Here is a 19,845-nt window from a genome sequence, read left to right as displayed (position 1 = left end):
AAGCAGTGGTATCAACGCAGAGTACTCCCCCCTCCCCTTCGTCTACCCTTCACGCGGCTCTCTTAGCACAGCTGGCTCTTTTCCGCGATAAGATTTCGCGCGAGTATGTGTATATATGTGTGTGTGTGTGTGTGTGTATATATATATGTATATGCTCTGAAAAGACCGACCAGTCGGAATTGTGTATTGAAGTACCGACCGTAGGGTGACAGCTCGCGCACGCAAGTAGGTCAGGTACCGAACGGTGGAGAGGGATAGAGAAAGAGAGCAGGAAGGTGTAGAGTAGAGCTCCGTGCTCTCTTTCCCTCTCGGAGCGATTCCCGCTCGCGACGAGACGAGACGAGACGAGACGAGACGAGACGAGACGAGAGAAATGCCCCCTGTTTCTCGGCGAGTAAAGCGCGACACGAGACACGCTCACCTTGCTGCGGCGAACGGGGCTGAGGTAACGGCCCGTGACAATTTGAAACGGGCGCACTGAACGCACTCCATGCCTCCTCCAACTCTTCCTCACGGAACGCACCAGCCGCAAAGGAGCCACGGACACTACTCGCTACTCGGTTAACACACCGATCGTGTCGAGGGAAGCGCGGTGGAGGGTGTGCGCCTCGTTTTTCGGAATCTTCGAAGCCGGCGGGGAGGCGCGCCGACGCGCCGTCACCAATCGGACATGGGGCGATAAGCGTGGACGGCGCGCGAAAAGCGAACGGTCACCCGCGCGAAGACGCGAGATACGCAAAAGAAAATACGACGAGCAAACGACGAAGCTGTACTCGCACGGCAGCACGTCGCGTCGCGAATTACGCGTGCGAGTCGGCATCGCTCGGCCCGAGTCGGCCCGGTTCGCCGCGTCGCGGGCGAACCGCCGGTGGCGACGCCGCGCGGCGAGCCCGCGAAGCTTCTCCCGAAATTTCCCCCATATTTCTGCCAATTTATGAATAATTAGAAATTATGCATATGTATATGATGCGTGATAGAAGGGATGAAAGAAATAATTAATACTGTCTTCTAATTTGCGAGGGAACATTATTTATCTAATTATTAATAGATAATTTAAATAAGCATGATTCTTCGTTTATTATTTATATTAATCGTGAAATATATGATTTGATAGAAGGGCGATGGAGATGAAATAATAATAATATATGGCGTCCCAGACAGAGCACACAATATTTATAACAATTATTTGAATATTTTATAAATATTTTTGCGATCTTAGATTTGATAGATCATAGATTCGAAAAATATTTTGTGAAAAATATTCACAAAATATTACTATAAATATTAATTTTTTACTTATCATAAATATTATATAAAATATTTAGTCTATATTTTAAAAATATATTAAATAAAGTTTTATGATATTTTTCTTGATGTGTACGAAATATGTATAAAATATTTATATAATATTTTAAAAAATAAATAGTGAAAAATATTTATCATAATTATTTTCTGTGCTGTCTGGGATTGTAATTCGCGAGAAGGGATTATTTCCGGATGAAAAGATAAAAATAAAAGAGATAAAAACATAAAAATATCAAGATATTTATATATATGTTTTACACAATGCTTATTGAATAAAATATAAAATTTGCAGCTGATACTGATGATGGAAATATTGTTATTATTGTTATATATATATGCGTACCTTATGATTGAGCATCTTTATTGTTATTTCGATAAGATATCCCGAAATACCCGAGGACGATGCACGCAAGATGATGGATCGTCGATATTGAAATCGCTACATCAACATCAACGCGTAGTGACGATTGCACACGATGTTTATGTTACGACGCGACCAATTTACGAGATACTTTCGACTCTTCATTCGCGGGATTTACTTTTTGAAGGATAATAATCGTGAAAAATACGGAGCGATTCGCGACGCGTTCCATGCACGAAATGACTATGTTTCAAAAACGATACTTCGAGAATCGCAATATCGAAGAATCGCTATTCTCGAGAATATCGATACAATCGAAGCTACGTAGTCTGTTTGCGCATGCGCGATCTTAGTTGCGTTTAATTTAAAATATAATTATATATATATATATATATATATAAAAATTTATAATTTTTTGATTTTGAGAGAAAAAAAATGAAAGAAATGAAAAAGCGCAGGTAAACGAATATTATTTAATGCGAAGTGAAATGAACTTTGAAATATTTTTATAAAAATTATTGAAACAATACATTTCGTTATCATACTTTTGTAATCAACGAAATTAAAAATATTGAAATGCATTGATCGAGAGAAAGAGAGAGAGAGAGAGAGAGAGAGAGAGAGAGAGAAGGAGAGAAAGATGTAACTCGTTTATTTATATATCGTTATTTCCATTATATTATATTTTTCTCAGAAAAAGAATGATCTAAAAATTTGCATTTCTTGTTTATGATATACTTTTGCTATGTTTCGCTCAGCTCGGGACACACTCTTGCTAAAACGCATGAATTTTTTATCAAATTTATATATTTATTCATAATATATATAATTAGGTACAGAATTATGATAAAAATGCGCGGAAATTTTCGACACTATAACGATATATATTTTTCGTATGCTAAAACTTGCAGTAATTTGTCTTTGTACATTGGATCTAAAATTTCATCCAGTTTCTTCTCGAGTGTCGGCACGTTGTTTCTATAATTGCGCACGATATCTTTAAAGGACAATAATGGAGAAAAATCGGTATCTAAACGATAATTTATCCATCTCACAGCGTCTGGTGATAACTGGACTGTTCTATTGATGAAATGTCGTTGCATTATCAATTTCGTCAAGTTGAAGCATAATTTTGATATCTTTACAGGTTCGAAGACATCGTAATTCCTACATTTGTTGAATACCTAATTCAAACATTCGAATTGTAATACTAAAGATAGAATTTGGGTCTCTTCAATTATAACTAGCAATGCATGTTTACTTACATCTGTTTCGTCCATTTCGTAATCTGCATCACCTAATAACGAAATACTCCAACAGAATAAAGCACTAAGCGCTATTGCGGGATATTTTTTAGCGACTATTTTGTTAAATTTCTGAAAAAATATCAACAGAGTACTCTCGATGCACACCAATTCGTTGCGCGGTTTAATTTTGCAAATTAACTTGGATGCTTCGTGTCGAACGTCCGCATTATCGTCAACTAATAATTGTAACAGCATTGTCCACCAATCCAATATAGGATCTGTAAACACATTACCTCTTATATTACATTCTTATGTAAATTCAATTGTACCAATGATTAATTCAAACCTACGACAATGTTCGGAATCAATATTATCCTTGATAAAAAGATCATACAATATTTCGAAAACCGACGATCTGAGATCTTTATGTAACGAACCAATCCAACTGCTGTCACAGACTTTTCTATAGATATCCTCTATATGCTCCATTCTAAGCACTACGATCTTAAAATAGACATACAAATATATATTACAAAGATGCCGAAAAAATATAGTAAAAATATAAAAATAATCAGTTTACGAAAAAAAAAAAAGGAAAAATTTAAGAAATATAAAAATGCAAAATAATCAACAAACCTTCAACTCCTGAGGTAATGCCACCAAACATTTGGCTAACAATCTTAAATAACAAATACGTTGAGAATATACATGGTTCGCATCATCTAAATACATTATTCTCAAAACTAAGGTACAAATTCTATGCCTATTGGCAAAATGACACACATCTACGTCCATTAGACAGTTATACAAGAAATCGAAAATTGCATCTTGCAATTTAGGATTATATTTATGAAAATCTTTAAATTTGGAAAGTGCATCAGTAGCACAAGCACACAAATACATTCTTTGCTGATCCGATTCTTCTATCTTGAGTATTTCGAAAAAAGTGGTCCACGCGATACTTTGTATTTCTGCTTCTGGCACAATCAAAAGCTGTGAATATATGCTGAGTGCTTTACTTTGTCCATTGTACATCGTTTGTAAAAAATTCGAATTTTTTTCGACGCATAATATAAATTTGATTACGGATATTTTGTACATTTGTTCCCCTGGCCTTTTTCTTAATAGATCTTTTTCGATTAAATGTTGCCGCAATCTTTGCAACATATCCTCTATCTTACAGCTTTCGATTCTGCAAAAATATGAAAAATTGTATTAAAATAAGTTTATCTCAAGAGTTATAGATATCGCGAAATGATTATCTTACATATTTTTATCTATATTGTATAATTCATGAAGAATATCGATGTATACAGTAGCTATTGAAAAACAACCGAATCCATTGGTTCTTTTCTCCAATCCTTTCAATATCCAATCTGTTGCATTGAAAAAATCAGTAACGTCAGATTTTATCAACTGAATTGATGGCAATCTTGTTAAAATCTCTAATATCTACAAATTTTTAATATCAGAAATAATATTTTAATAATTCTAGTTAATATTCTAATCATTCAATCGTTCAGTTTTTATGTACTTGCCTGTAGTAAATAGCCATGCATTAGATTTGCAGAGATCCTAGTATCTTGTGCTGTGCATAAAACGAGAAATAACTTTTTCATAAAAATCTGAGCTGTGTTTTCCGTTAATAGCGGCACTAGAGCTCTAGCTGCAAGTTCACGTGTTTTATGTACAGGACTTTTAGCGCATTGTGATACCAAATTAACAATTTCATTTATCTGGAAACATACTTGTCATCACATTGTTTATCTCTAACAAACAGCAAAAAGATTGGATTTTTTATAAATACCTTCCAAACAATATTTGTTCCATCGAAATGATAATTAATGTACAACCGTGACAATAACAGTAAAATTGCTTGCACATTCGATTTTATCATGATATCATTAATCGATACGAAAGTTTGCAATTCATCCAGAATAAAAGGCAGAAGATGAGGATATCTTTCAAAAAATATTCTCCCTGTCATTTTGTTATCTGTCGTCAAATTAATGTGATCCTTGGTTCTTTGAACGCCAAAAATTCGAATTATAAGTGCACTAAACAATAATGTGGCCGCGTTACGTTCCTGTATTTCAAAATTATTCTCTTTGTAAATTAATTATTCATATGAATAATATTCATATTTTTCATACAAAAATAATTCAGCCATTACTTACCGTCCATGTTCTACTATCATAATTTCTAAATGCCACTATCAAACCATCCGCAATATAATTCTTGACCATATCACCAAGTTGAGAATGTCTGAACAAAGCTCTAAGAATATTCATAGAATGAGTTTTTATCCCGGTTACATCAAAATTAGTTTCCTTATAATTGAATTGATTACTATTTTCTATTATTGGTTCCATTGAATGCTCGTATTTGGAAAATATTGTATTCTTACATATAACGCACTTTACTTTTTGCCAACTAATTGTGTCTTCAAGCATCGAAAATTGTAATAAAATTTTCATAACAGAATGAAACGCAGACCCATTTGAATTATCATGGAGTTTTGGTTCTGAGGATAGCACTGCCTATATTTTGAGATAAATTTGTTTTAGCATTATTCTCTGAAATCTTTGTTTGATAAGATTTCATCCTTTATTTTTGCTCAAACCTGTATCATAAACGGTACTCCTGCGCTTCTTCTTGTTGCACATAATTTCGAATATCTCGGCATTAATCCTGTGATACCTATTAAGATATCATACAACCAATGTATAGGAAGTGCGTTTAAAGTCGTGTTTTTTAATCGCCATAACCGCGCACATACTTGATAAAAACCAACATACACCTGTTCAAACGCGCCTCTGTGTTTCGTTTCGCATAATAACAAAACCAGATGTTTCATTATATGTTCGATCTGTTAACATATCACTATATTATGCCTTGTTCAGGTATGAAAATGTGTGTACATATAGATATATGTATATCTTACTTGTTCCTCCGTTAGTAATCTATTTATAGATTCACTAGTTTGTATCGATGCCTTGCTAGCCAACAGCCCAAACAATTGACTGACTTCTTTAACAGTATGCCAAGAACACAGTAATACCATTTGTGGCGTTATAGTTTCTTTTTCAGGAAATAATGTATCGTCGTTAAAGTTTAATAATTTCAAGTCCATAGGTAAATGTCCTTCTGGCGAGGAATTATTTACTATCACAGAAACAGTATGATTTAATTCAAAACACAATAATATAATATTGGCTATGGTATTTTGCCATAAATTGTCTGTTCCTAGGCCACTACAAAAAAAAGAAAAAAAAGAAAAGAGATTACATAAACATATCATCAACCAAGTTCGTAAAAAAATTAGTAATAGAGCACATTTTTTCTCTTAGTTACCTTAAATCACAATCAAAGAGCAAGCTTCTCATGCAGAATAAATATCCATATAAGGAACATTTAACAATTGCCATTCCTATGTTCTGTTTTGCTAAAGCTAATGCTTCCTGAAAAAATAAGAATAATAAAGTATTCTATATATTATTAATTTGTATGACAAATTAATAAATTTATGAATTAGAAATTTTTAATGATAGAAGAAACGTGATGTTTTATATATACATACATGCAATTTTTTATACAATAGCAACACTAATTGTAATGTTATATCCTCTATAACATTGTCATCTGTATTGCAATAATCGCAAAGTACATTTCTTATAACAGGAGATAATTTGGATATTTTTAACATATATGTGGCTGTAATACTGTCTATTGGTCGTATGCTATTACCTAATTCAAGTGCAATTTTAATTATTAGATGAACCTGAGATTCCAAATCTAAGCACAATAACATTGTATCAATAGACATTAATATTTGATATGCCATTTCCTTATTTGTTTCATATGTATCCAGTAATAAACACTGAAATATTGTTTCAGCTTGTTTCTTAGTCCATTTTATGTCTTTGAATTCATTACAAAGTAGATGCTGCGCAAGTACAAGTATCTGCAAACTGGATCGTCTACGACTGTACGTTGCATCTGGATATAAATTGTTGACACATATTTCACGCAAGTTTACAAAGAATATAGTGTAATCTGTTATATTCTGTTCAATTTCCTCGGACGTTTTATAAGATAAAGCTAAAGCATTTTCATATGTTTCATTAAGACTATTTTGTTCTTTATGACGATTTCTCATGTTTTCTTCTTGAATCAATTGTCTCTGCATAACAGCCAAACTATCTTTCAATCGCTTTAAAGCCTGTACAGAGAATATAGATTTAATTTACATGAGATTTTGATAAATAAAAAGACAATGCCAATATACCTTGTACCTTCTTCACAAAGGGTATATATTCCATTTTTTCACACAGATTATACCGTAACCATAACAGAATCGTATCAAGCTCCACGCGTGTAAAACGTAAAGTGCTTTTCTTTGATTCCACTAAGAGTGCCAACATCTCTAATCTACACTGTGTAACAAAACAATGTGTGTGAAGCTGTTTCTTTATTACTTGACTTTGAAATCTTTTTGTGTGTAAATTTTAAAAATGGATATTATTTATAAAATATATAATTTCTTTATTAAAGCAAATTATTGTTAATTCCAGATAAATTGTTACCTTTTCACTGTAATATCTGATACATGTTTCTAAAGCAGAGTATTCCAAAGTATTTCGCCATTTGACAGCTTGCTGCGCCAATTTCTCATCGGTATCCAACTCGCCCTTTCGTTTCAATATTCTTAGGTCATTTAATAATCTATAAAGTTCCTCCTCGTTCATATTTTTTAATTCCATTCTTTAAATCGGCAATATTGTACATGTGATGTTGTGTGACGTACAATGAATATCTTTCTAGGTTGGAATTTTTGACACATTCATATAATGCCATCTTTAGTGCAATTTAATATATAATATACACACGCTTTTTTACCGATACTCGCTAATTTCTCTTTTAATCAATATAAAATCGATTATCCGATATAGATGTTCTCTCGATTTTCGAAACATACACTTTATTAAAAAAAAAAAAAAAAAAAAAAAAAAAAAAAAAAAAAATTATATTTAAATATTTGATATTGATAAGTAATTAAGTAATAATAATTAAATAATGTTAAATTTTTATCTCCAGCACATGTGTTTCAAAATATTTAAAAATAATATTTTCAATATATTCGAAATACACAAAAACAAATTGTAGCAATTAAAATGTGTATTCTTTCGATCGTTATTTTTCGAAGATATTTGAAATGTTTTATCTCTACAATAAATAATAGATGTTAATTGTGCACTTTTTATTTTTATTGTTGTTTTTTTTTTCTCTTTAGAAAGAATATGATTTATATTTATTTATTTATTTTTTTGACATTTAGTGTTTGCTTGCTTCTAAATAATACATCTCGTAAATACTAAAGGCGCTTTTACTGCCTAGTGCACATTGTGCGTATAAATCACACACTATATATGTATATATTGTAGCTCTGATATTCTACTGTATATAAACCTGTCGCATTTATTTTCTAGACAGACTTATCTTGGCGATATATGTTACACACATATCTCGGCTTTATGTCTAGACGAATATGGCTGTCGCTAAATTAAAAAAAAAAAAAAACACGGTATAATCTTTTGTCGATTTGCGCACGCTACATGACGTGTATTACGTCTTATCATTAATTTGAAACTTTAATCACAAAATATCCTTTTCAAAGATTTCCAAAAAACAATTTGAATTGGCAATTCATTTCGTCATTAATTTTCATTAAAAAAAAAAAAATGTGGAAAAAAGATATCTCTAATTTTATCATAAAATATCGATAATTTGTTCTTGCTATTAATTACATATTATTATCATGGTATTATAATGATGTTTATTTTTTTCTTAAAAAAATAAAAAAGAGCTTTTGTAATCCCTTTTGAGATACTTTTAATATTCTAAAAAATTAATACGTCGACTATGTTCTTCCTATTTCAAATAACTAGACATTATATATTGCAAAATGATAATAATATTCATATTTGATAATATATAAATAAAGAATTTATTGTTTGCATTTTATATTTTGCACTATAATAATGTTTATTGCATATCTATATTTTTACCATGTACCAATATATCTTACTTCTTAAGAAACAATTTACATAATAATTAACACAAAATTAATTTAATATTATTTATTTATATTTTTGATAAAATTATATTTTCTAAAATATTTCATTAATATTTTTTTTCAGACACATATTCCCTTTTTTATATTTTATTATATAACATTATTTGTGAGAAAAATAATGGAATAAATTTTTTCCTCCTTCTATCAGTTCTTTGCAAAGTCTTTCAAACGTTGTTAAGTAGTCGTATTTATATTTACGTAATATGCAACTTGCCTTGTAAATTTGATTCAACTGAAACTGATTTCTCTGTTATTCGGAAGATTGCAATTTCGCTCTTTAATAATCTTTGTTCATTACAAAACAATTTCATGAGGAGAATCACTTTCATGGTGCGCTCCGACACGATTAGGTCAATCCATCTTATAATATAATCGCAATTATTATTGTGAAATCTTTTCTCTCTCGTGATAAATTCGTACGAAGAATTCTTGTTATGAATATTTACAATCGACGATCGAATAAAATGTCGAATAAAATTGGAGAAAAATATTAATCAAGCACAATATAACTAATTCCGTAAAACAGCGACGACCTTTTAATATATCTTGCAAATGTTTAAGTCATAATTGCATAATTTAGATGCTCTTTTCATGGTTTGCGTATGGATGATAAAGTATGTGTAAAATATATTTTATGATAATTGAAATTTTTCTAATTTTAAATTATCCATGCCAAATAATTATTAAAAAAAGATTTAATCGTAGAAATTTTTTTTTTTTTTTATATAAAGAAATTTAAAATACTATATCTAAATCCATTATGTTTTATAAAATTAAATTAGATTCGCGCGATGAACAAATAGTTTACTTAAAAAAAAAAAAAAAAAAAAAAGCCCGATGAATTCAAATATAAATTATATAAAAATCGCAATCCTTGTATATTTCTCTAAAGAAAGTCAAGAAATTACACTACGTAACGTCTCATGTTCTTACCTTATTCCTAAATACGAGATCAAGCACAGGCAATGGTATAATGTCTTCGTTAATGCACGTATCGCGGGAAGGGATGTATCTTTTTGAGAATTACACGAGAGCTGTTGTGTTTCGTTATTTTAATTGCCCGTCGTCCTGGGAAGAATCCCAGAACATTTCCGACGAGAGCTTATTCTCCAACCGAAGTCTCTACCTTCCGTTTTAACCGTAAATGTGGCCATCTACGATTACCCGAGAGCCGCGTAATCTGCGTAATTAATCGTCATTTGAAAATTAGCTGGAAATTTTGTTATTTATCATAAAAAAAATCCCGCTCTCACATATATATTCTATTTACAGATTTATCCTCTCGAGATCGAAAAATGCAATGTTCTTTACAATCAGATAAGATAACTGAGCTATTGATCACGTTTAAGAAAAGATGCAATCGAATATTTTTTTTTTTTTTTTTTTTAAAGAATAAAAATCGAGAAGCTGTATACTTGATACGAAAGAAATCTGTAGAATTGAATTCGTAATTTGGGAATGAGATTTTTAACATTGGGATCACCGTTTTGAAAAATCTTCCCTTGAATCGGAGAGTGTACCTTTACCTACTTATCTTTAGATATAATACGGAATGTCACACGTTGAAGATCAATTTTTCTCCGCCATTGTATTTAATTCTTTTTTTCATTCTTGTTTTTCCAGTCGCGCGAATGCTCGACGGATATGTTTACAAGACGAATAAGAGACAACGTGTGTCCCGTGCGACATGCGCAATGTCTTCGTCGACCAATTCCGCGCTTCGTTTCTCATTTCACCGTGGGACGTTTGTGCTGTAGCAAGAGAGAATTCTCTCTCTCTCTCTCTCTCTCTCTCTCTTGAATCACTTGAGCGGAACATATCTCGCGGAGAATCGTCTGATGCTGGTAAATAACCGAGGTAACTGCTAATTCGATTTACTGGCCGAACCCCCCTTCGCTTCCCTTCCCCCTGTCAGATTCAATTAGCGAGGAGTTACGGGGCTTCGCGGGGGCAATCGACTAGTCTCTACAATTAAATTCCACACGCCGCTACGTCGATCATCATTTCGAATTCGGAAACGAGAAAATCTTCCTTCCGACCCGCCGGATAAACAATGCGAATTCCCCGGACAGTATTAACGTCGAGATTACGTCAACGTGGAAATGTCAACGAAAATGTCCTAATCTTTCGGACGTGCTTTAGATCCGTTTCAATATAGAACTTTAAAGTCTGCGAGTCTTTCTTTTCTGTTGTCAGAGAGAGAGAGAGAGAGAGAGAGAGAGAGAGAGAGAGAGAGAGAGAGAGAGAGAGAGATTTGAGAATATATTTCAAAGACAACAGATATTTAGAGAGAAGAGAATTTTTCACGCTTTATTTTTTTTTCTTAAATCATTGTATCAATCGTACTTGTAATTTGAACGATTTTTTTTTCTTTTTTTTTTTTAAATTTTATGCACGTAAATATTATACAGCGACGTTTGAATAAAACGCATCGAAGTGAGTCAGCAGAAAGATGATAGACTCGTTGATATTCGCAATAATGCGATATGCTTATCATTAGAAAATGATATTATATAAGATAGAGGCTTCTCTCTTTGTCGTTTATTTATAGATAAATATTATAATATTATAATAATATTATAATAAATTAATATATATTATAAATTATCAAAATTATTGATATTATAAATTAATCATAAAACGCGATTAAGAAATGCTAATCGAAATCATTTTTTTTATATCATTATAAACGCCCCACCCTGTACATATATATATATATAATTACTTAGCATTGTGTTGGATGATTTAATCTCTCGCATACACATATATTGTGCATACATAAAAGAAATGATTTCTCTCTTTCCCCTTCTCTCTTTTATTGTTACATCTAATAATACTTTCACGCAATCTACTCTTATAATCAGATTAAATACCGAGCGCGTTTAAAAGAGAAACGATCCGCGTATATATGCGCGCAAAGGAAGCGGAACCACCCACGTCGATCTCGATATCGGCGTCTAGGATGATCGAAAAAAGATATAGAGGCGTCTCTTTATAACCGGACGGGGCATGTCTTCGTCGCTTCTTATCATCGCGAAAAATCGGCGCGAAGAAACGAGCGTCGCGCTCGATTACGATCCCCGATACAATTCGGTCGTTTCTTCAAACATTCTTTGTCTCTCTCTCTCTCTCTCCCTTTCTTCCTCGTCGGTCGCTCGTCCCCTCCCCCCCTCGCCCCCCTCGCTGCGCCCATCAAGCAGGTAACGTGCCAGCGCAATGGCGCCTTACCGACTGCACCTGGGATAACCGTTCGCCAGGTTAGCCCTCGCGCCGATTGGCCGGCCGGCGTAAAGCCTAGCGCTGATTGGCCGGCGTCGCGTCTCCGCCGGCACGAAGGCATGAATCTCGTTTTCCCGTAGGCGCGCTGGCGTTCAGTTTAAGTTACCTCGGCCGGTCGGACGGTCGGTCGGTCGGTCGGTCCGTCCGCTTGCTCCCGCCGTTCGCCGTTCAAGCCGTAGAAGATACGTAAATTGTCGGATGCGCGCGCTCTCTCTCGTCCCGGTTTACCGATGTAAATTTCCCCGATGCGGCTCGAGCGGTTGCGCGAGTGACCGATCCCTTCGAGGAAGGCGGATCGACGCGAAACGCCGGTGTCGAGCGAGAGGGAGAGAGAGAGAGAGAGAGAGAGAGTGCGCGGACGCGAGCCCGAGGACGCGTCGTCGCGGCGGCGACACGATCCGGCGCGCTCGCGCGCTGTGTGCGCGAGCGCGGCAGCGCCTTATATATATATATATATATGTGTTGTATCGCGAATAAGTGAGCGTGTGCGTGTACAAGTGCGTACACGCGTATAAGCGTGTGTGTGTGTATCAACGGTGAGGAACGGGCATAAACGGGTATGGGCGCGCGCGCGCGTAACGGCTCTGTGTTTCTTCTCCTTCGGTTCTTCTCTGTCTTCTGCTCTCTCTCTCTCTCTCTCTCTCTCTCTCTCTCTCTCTCTCTCTCTCTCTCTCTCTCTCTCTCTCTCTCTCTCTTCGTATCGCGGCCGCGCCGAATCCCGCCCCGATTGGTCGGTGCGTGGTATTTTTGAAAAGTCGTATGTGCGCGTATATCCGTGTGCTCGTCCGACGCTCTCTCTTTCGCCTCTTTGCCATTCTCTCTCTCTCTCTCTCTCTCTCTCTCTCTCTCTCTCTCTCTCTCTCTCTCTCTCTCTTCTCCCCCGTTATAACCGCGAGAGAATCGCGCTCGCGGCCGCCGTATGGACGATTTTGAGAAAGCCGTCCGGTCGCGTTTCATCCTCGTTCCGTCTCTCGTCCCGTCCCGATCGGGTCGCGTCGGTCGGACGGTCGGACGGACGGACGGATGGACGGACGGATGGACGGACGGACGGACAGACGGACGGAGATCCGCCGCGAACAGTTGTCGCCGCAACATACGCACTGGCGTTTGGAGGGCGTCTCTTTCTCTCTTTCTCTCTCTATCTATCTATCTATCTATCTATCTATCTATCTATCTATCTATCTTCGGTTTGTTTCGTCGGTCCCGCGCGAGCCCGTGCGCGAATGCGCGAAAGTTCGAATTCGCCGGAGTTGACAGGTAGACGAGATCCTCGGCGGAGCAGAAACGAGAGAGAGAGAGAGAGAGAGAGAGAGGAAGGAGTGTATTGTGCGTTATACTACCTCGTCTTTGTTGAAACTCGAAGCCGCGCGACGAGTCGCTGTAATATTTCGGTGGAAATTGTATTTTCTTTCTCTCTCTCTCTTCGAATCTCGATATCGATCCGTCGAGAAATTTCGCCCGTCTATCAAACCGTGCTCGAAGAAATCGCGAAGCGAAACGAGTATCGAGGATAAATAGAGCGCGAGTGAGGTGGACTTTTACCAGCGTTCTCATCTCTCGATCATTGTGTTTCAGTATGATACGAGCGGAGGAGTCGATCGAGATTAACTCCGAGACTTTCGATCGTCGCGAGTGTCCGTGCGACCGAAAATTCACCGGGATCTGACAGATCACGGAAGATCGACCGCCAACTGTCATTCGCGTCGGTGTCCGGGACGAGTCGCTGTGTTCGTGTCAGTTATCAGTGTGTTGTATATACAGTTCGAGGTTAGAATCGCGTGTCGGTGGGAGAGAAAGAGGCGATTCTCTCTCTCTCTCTCTCTCGGGGAAAGGAGAGCGGAAAGGATCGGTGTGTGTCGTATATCGGTGCGCGCGAGCGTGGAAAACGGAATATCGGAAACGACGTAGGAATCGGAGACAGTTCCCGATCGAGATCTGGATTACGCAGGCGCGTCGAGGATCGCCAAGATTTTGCCAATTCGTAAAAAAGGTGAGTGACGTTTCTCAACCGGGGATGAAGAATGGTATTATTGGTATCCTCTCGCGAAATTTATTTGCACGTTCTCTCGAAATAGCGCGTGATCGGAGATGATCGAGTAAAGCAACGCTAGACATAGACACACACACACACACACACACACACGCGCGCGCGCATGATACGCACGAGAGAAGAAAACAAACGGAAACCAGTTACTTTTGCCCGTGAAACGAGCGAGATTTGTTTCACGCACGAATTGTTTTTTTCCTATTCGAGCGATCGGGGGCATCGCTAATCGATCAAACGGTTTTGCCATTGGTTCCGTTCGAATAATTCGATCGCGCCTTTCTTTCTGTCATCTGCGTTTTATCCGTAATCGAGAAACCGTCATATAGTTTCATGCAATAAATTCGCATTCCATTGCTGCAAAACGATCATTCAAATTGATGCAATTTTGCTTCTATTTAAATTTGCATATCGCAGAGAAACGCAAAAAAAAAAAAAAAAAAAAAAAAATAAATAAAATACAAAAAAATAATATATAAATAAAGTATAAAAAAAATAAGATATAAATAAAATAAACGATAACAGCCCAAATTCATAGCAATCCGTCACGGAACTTGATTCTGACCGATAGTTGTACGGATGCTAGAGATTGTCCGAGTCCATTGAAGCTAGTAAAGCTAGCTCGAAGCGTCGTAGAAGTGGCTGATTCGAACGATTTCGCCACCGCGTATAACGCGCGCGCTCTCCGGTTAAACGTACTTTCCCGAGAAAGCGACGTAGTAGCGGGGAACACACGCGATTTCGTCGCACGAAGGGGCCCGCTCCCCCCCCCCCCCCCTATCTCCTTTCGCAAGCGAAGGTATCGTGGAAAAGTCGGCGGCTCGCGTGTTTGTTGGCAATCCTTTTATACTGATATCGATTCCAGGGACGAGAATCTACGACAATTTTACAATTCGATGTTTACACATTACATTAGTATCAAATGTATCTTTCTGTGCAGATATACAGGGTGGTTTTCCCCCGAACGTTCCCCAGCCAGACATCGAGATCTTGTAGGAAATTTAATACTGAATAAAAAAAAAATTTCCTATAAACAAGGATCGAGAAATGCTTCCTTACGAGGTTATCGCTCAAAAATCTCTGACGGCGAAGGAAGAGGAAAAAGATGAAAAGGGGGAACGAAGCTTAATAAATTTCTTGAAAAAAATGATAAAAATAAAAAATGAAAATCTTTTTCTTTTTGTTCAGAATTAAATTTCCTATAAGATCACAAAGCCTGGCTGGGGAATGTTCGGGGCCACCCTGTATATACAGGGTATCTACTTCCTAGAAAGACATGGAAAACTTGGAATTCTCAGGGACTTTTTTTTTTTTTTTGTACGTGCGGATAAATCAGGGAATTTTATTAGAAGTCGGGAAATTAACAAAAAAAAAAAAAAAAAAAAAAATTCTGATAATTTTCTGATAATCCGCAAACCTAATTATGAAAATTTTGTGTTTAAAATATATTATAAATATATATATCTATCTCCGTTTATATATATATTGAATGTCTCGACAAATTATTGAGTATGCAATTCGTATTCTTTATTTTAATTTTTAATGATAAAAATAACATGAAAATGTTATGCAAGTTAAAAATTTTTCTCTCTTAACGAAATTATTGTTCTTTCTTTTCAATACATATTTATAAATCTAGCGCTTGAAACTTTTGTGTTTGTTTCTTTGTACGAATGAAAAGCATTAGAAAACGCGTGCGATAACGAAACTTATTTTAGAAAACTGCAAATATATTCTTTAAAATATTCTCTTTATCTGGAATTTTGAACAAAAATATTTGGAAGATCAGGGAATTTTCAGGGAACTCTTTTACAAAATTTAAGTAGACACCTTGTATACAGGGTGTCCCATTTTAATCTTCTCAGGCAAATATCTCAAAAACCAAGCCCGGAAGAGAAAAATGTTTCAGACAAAAGTTGTTTGGTTTCGAGGGGGCCATAAGATGGTACCATTGGCTTGACCTTGGAAAATCATTTGAAGGTCATGTGAAGGTCAACTTTAAAATCTTAAACGGAAACCCCCACTTTTTATTTAGTATTCTCGTAGCTGACATCGAGAGCTTTCCAAAACACTATAATAAAGTATTTTTCATTAAGTACTTTTTGAGTTATTTTATATTTTAATCTGACATATTTTGATATAAAAAATTAAATATCTCGTAAAATATTCAGTTTTCGATAATCTTACCGTAATACTTCTATGTACAGAATAATGAGACAAATCAATTAGTATAAAAAACAAAAATTGTTTTTAAGAAAATTATTTACAATGTATTTTTTAAAACAATTATTTGTTTTTTTTTTTTGGCACTAATTAATTCGTCTCATTATTCTGTACATAAAAGTATTACGGTAAGATTATCGAAAACTGAATATTTTATGAGATATTTAATTTTTTATATCAAAAGATGTCAGATTAAAATATAAAAATAACTCGAAAAGTAATTAATAACAAAATACTTTCTTATAGTGTTTTGGAAAGCTCTCGATGTCAGCTACGAGAATACTAAATAAAAAATGTGGGTTTCCATTTAAGATTTTGAAGTTGACCTTCACATGACCTTCAAATGATTTTCCAAGGTCAAATAATTGTCACCATCTTATGGCCCCCTCGAAACCAAACAACTTTTGTCGGAAACATTTTTCTCTTCCGGGCTTGGTTTTTTGAGATATTTGCCTGAGGAGATTAAAATGGGACATCCTGTATATATATGTGTATTGGTAAAAAATAATGTTAATTAATCTATTATATATAATGTTAATTAATTTATTATATACATAATAAATTAATTAACATTATTTTTTATATCGATATATAATGCAAGATATTTATCATTCAATGTTTACAAATGTAATTATCTGTCCAAGCTATTATAAATTAATTTATAACGCATTATTTTTTATCTATTGCAAGATACATAGAATGAGATAAGTAATAAATATCATCCGCGAAATAAAGAGCCCACCGTTTATTTTGACGGCTAATTTTACAAGATTTCGGAAGCGTCCTCGTCTCCGTGTAATTTAAATAACGATATCGAATACACATATACAATATTTATTTGTGTATTGCGTGTAGCGAGTCATGTGTGTCCCTTTCGTTCCATCTTTACATGTGTTGACGATTTTTTTATGTACTTTATCTAATTTCCTTTTCTTTTCTCTTTTTCCACTCGAGTTTAAGTTCCGTCTCATTTGAAATGGAAAAATGTTTAAGAGCATGCGCAGCTTAAAAAGCACCAGACTTACTATTCCCCGTCCGACACTACTCCGTTTGCTGAATTTTTTTTTGTCTCCTAGCTGTATTTACATTCGAAAGATGTGAGAGAAGCACGCGAACGGAATTTTCCGTTTCAACGATCGCCGTAGATGATTTGACGGTAGAAATCTGATGGAAAAGTTTCTACTCGAATCGATCGTTTCGCAATTTCAATCGGCATCTCTTTCCCGATTGTTGCCGATTTATTGTCCGTGTTCGGACAATTCGACAAAACGTAGACGATTCGCACGTTTGTGCACGAGCACGTGATAACGGATCTTTTCTTTTCTCGTACTTTCTTCTCCTTGTTGACTTCTTCGTCTCCATCTATCGGAAAAAAATTCAGAATTTCCAATGATCTCTGCCCATAGAAAAACACATATACTTTATACAAGTAAATATTACTTGTTTTAAGTATTTCAAAAGTTCGTATATCCGCAAATCTATCATAAGGTTCATCAAATTTATTCGAAATGTATTCTGAATCCTAGTAAATTTAATACTTCAATCTAAGAATGTTGAATTAGAAAATTAAATTCTTCTCATCTAATAAATTTTTCTTAATTATTCAAATTTTATTAATTATAAATTAACCATATCTCTGACTATTCTTCAGAGAAAATTTTAAAATATTCTTCAAAAGAAGATATCTACTCTTTTCGGATACATGCTAATGAATTTTTTTTTAAATTTCTGACAAGTCTTAAAATAGATTAGTCTTTGTTAAAGATAACTGTTACTTAAAAGAAGTAAAGTAAACTGAGTAATCATTTTTCTTAGCAATAGAATAATATTTCTCTTTGTGTGCCTCGTCAGTTCGAATTTCATCAAAAGTCAATTTAAAAAAAAAGGGGGGGGGGGGCACAGATTATTGCAGTATATAACTGATAAGCATGCTTTAAAAAAAAAAAAAAAAAAAAAAAAATGTGCTATCTCTTTCAGGAGGACACACGGACAGGGATGGCATGAGGGAGGGCTCCGGCAACGTTGCCGACGTGGTGAGTAAATGAAATGCATTTTTCTCTGTAGAGAGATAGAGATAGAGAGAGAGAGAGAGAGAGAGGCTCCTATTTTTATTCGCCTTACGTGTGTGTGTGTGTGTGTTTTTTTTTATCCGCGCAAATTTCTCATCTACGTGCATATATATATTTTGCTTTTCTATACATATATATTTCTCATATAATTTTACAATATCCGATGATGAGGCCAATATTCCTTTAAAGACATTTGTCGTGGCTATCTTTTGGCGCCTCACGTCAAACACGCGATCGAGAACAGCCGCGCTGTTCAAGTATTTTCGAAAGCCTTCGGGCTGTCGTCGTCGTCGAGAGAAGTAGGCTACCGGGTTAACATCCAGAGACAGAGAGAGCGAGAGGGGGGGGGGGGAGAAGGGGAAAATGACAGCGAGAAAGGGGAAAAACGAGGAAAAGCGTGATATAAATAAATAATAAATAAATAAAATAATAGTCGCCGTCGATCACGTGTGTGAAGTTTGCATCTCAAGTGTTAGCATCTCACAAATAAACTTCATATTAATTAGCATCCAGCATAGTTCCATAGTTCTTGATAGGTTTTAACAATAGTTCCGTCTAATTTACTATTAAAATCGTATTTTTAAGAAATGAGATGCTAACTTCCGGTAACATCTGATAGCATCTCATCGTATTTCGAATATTTGATCATGGGGGAGTAGGATTCCGTGGAGTTTTACAGCCTAGACACATTCTGTCAATAGTTCTGACGATTAAATTCTGTAGAAAGTAATTTATCGTCACAAAACCCATCTAATCCGCGCTACTGGCACCTTACTTTCAAAAATCGGAAGTTTTATTAACAGTTCTATTTGCATCCCGAAGAGTTCTATCGATAAGTATTAAGGCCCGAAGCTGTAAAACCAAAAATGAAAAAGTTCTGGCCACTTTTAGTTATACGCTCTTAAAAAATTTCTAAGTCCCGAGGGGTTGATATTTTTTTCTAATTTTCGAAGTTCCAATGGTAGTTCTATTTGCATCCCGAAGAGTTCTATCGATAAGTATTAAGGCCCGAAGCTGTAAAACCAAAAATGAAAAAGTTCTGGCCACTAGTACTCTGCGTTGATACCACTGCTTGGCCCAAGTGGCCAGAACTTGTTCATTTTTGGTTTTACAGCTTCGGGCCTTAATACTTATCGATAGAACTCTTCGGGATGCAAATAGAACTACCATTGGAACTTCGA

The 19,845-nt window shown here is 35.4% G+C and overlaps 1 protein-coding gene and 1 long non-coding RNA gene across 6 annotated transcripts; one reads left to right on the top strand and one right to left on the bottom strand.

Annotated features, from left to right (window-relative positions):
- Nucleotides 1-2,480: 2,480 nt before the first annotated feature.
- Nucleotides 2,481-7,739, bottom strand: Thada (Thyroid adenoma-associated protein homolog). 4 transcript variants are annotated; one of them, XM_070315090.1, is made up of 15 exons: nucleotides 7,500-7,739; nucleotides 7,209-7,349; nucleotides 6,494-7,135; nucleotides 6,268-6,374; nucleotides 5,858-6,167; nucleotides 5,537-5,782; nucleotides 5,332-5,453; nucleotides 5,091-5,190; nucleotides 4,721-4,999; nucleotides 4,452-4,649; nucleotides 4,181-4,365; nucleotides 3,550-4,105; nucleotides 3,264-3,417; nucleotides 2,932-3,191; nucleotides 2,481-2,850 (listed from the first exon to the last, which is right to left on the bottom strand). In XM_070315090.1, the coding sequence occupies exons 1-15, from the start codon at nucleotides 7,674-7,676 to the stop codon at nucleotides 2,539-2,541; spliced, it is 3,789 nt and encodes a 1,262-aa protein (XP_070171191.1). In that variant the 5' UTR covers nucleotides 7,677-7,739; the 3' UTR covers nucleotides 2,481-2,538. The 4 variants fall into 4 exon arrangements, with proteins under 4 accessions (XP_070171191.1, XP_070171190.1, XP_070171192.1 ...); XM_070315089.1 differs by having other exon boundaries at nucleotides 5,091-5,453; XM_070315091.1 differs by lacking the exon at nucleotides 7,500-7,739 and having other exon boundaries at nucleotides 5,091-5,453; nucleotides 7,202-7,281.
- Nucleotides 7,740-12,429: 4,690 nt separating this feature from the next.
- LOC138944176 (uncharacterized) lies at nucleotides 12,430-18,647 on the top strand. 2 transcript variants are annotated; one of them, XR_011448666.1, is made up of 3 exons: nucleotides 12,430-12,864; nucleotides 13,904-14,318; nucleotides 18,573-18,647. It is a non-coding gene; the product is annotated as an uncharacterized lncRNA (long non-coding RNA). The 2 variants fall into 2 exon arrangements; XR_011448665.1 differs by having other exon boundaries at nucleotides 12,430-12,885.
- The last annotated feature ends 1,198 nt before the right edge of the window (nucleotides 18,648-19,845 follow it).

Source organism: Polyergus mexicanus, unplaced genomic scaffold (genome assembly GCF_030449975.1).
Source record: "Polyergus mexicanus isolate NDT 795.1 unplaced genomic scaffold, iyPolMexi1.0 SCAF_108, whole genome shotgun sequence".
NCBI classification, from domain to species: Eukaryota; Metazoa; Arthropoda; class Insecta; order Hymenoptera; family Formicidae; genus Polyergus; species Polyergus mexicanus.
The sequence above is the reverse complement of the archived record's forward strand: the minus strand, read 5'-3'. Positions and strand labels throughout refer to the sequence as shown.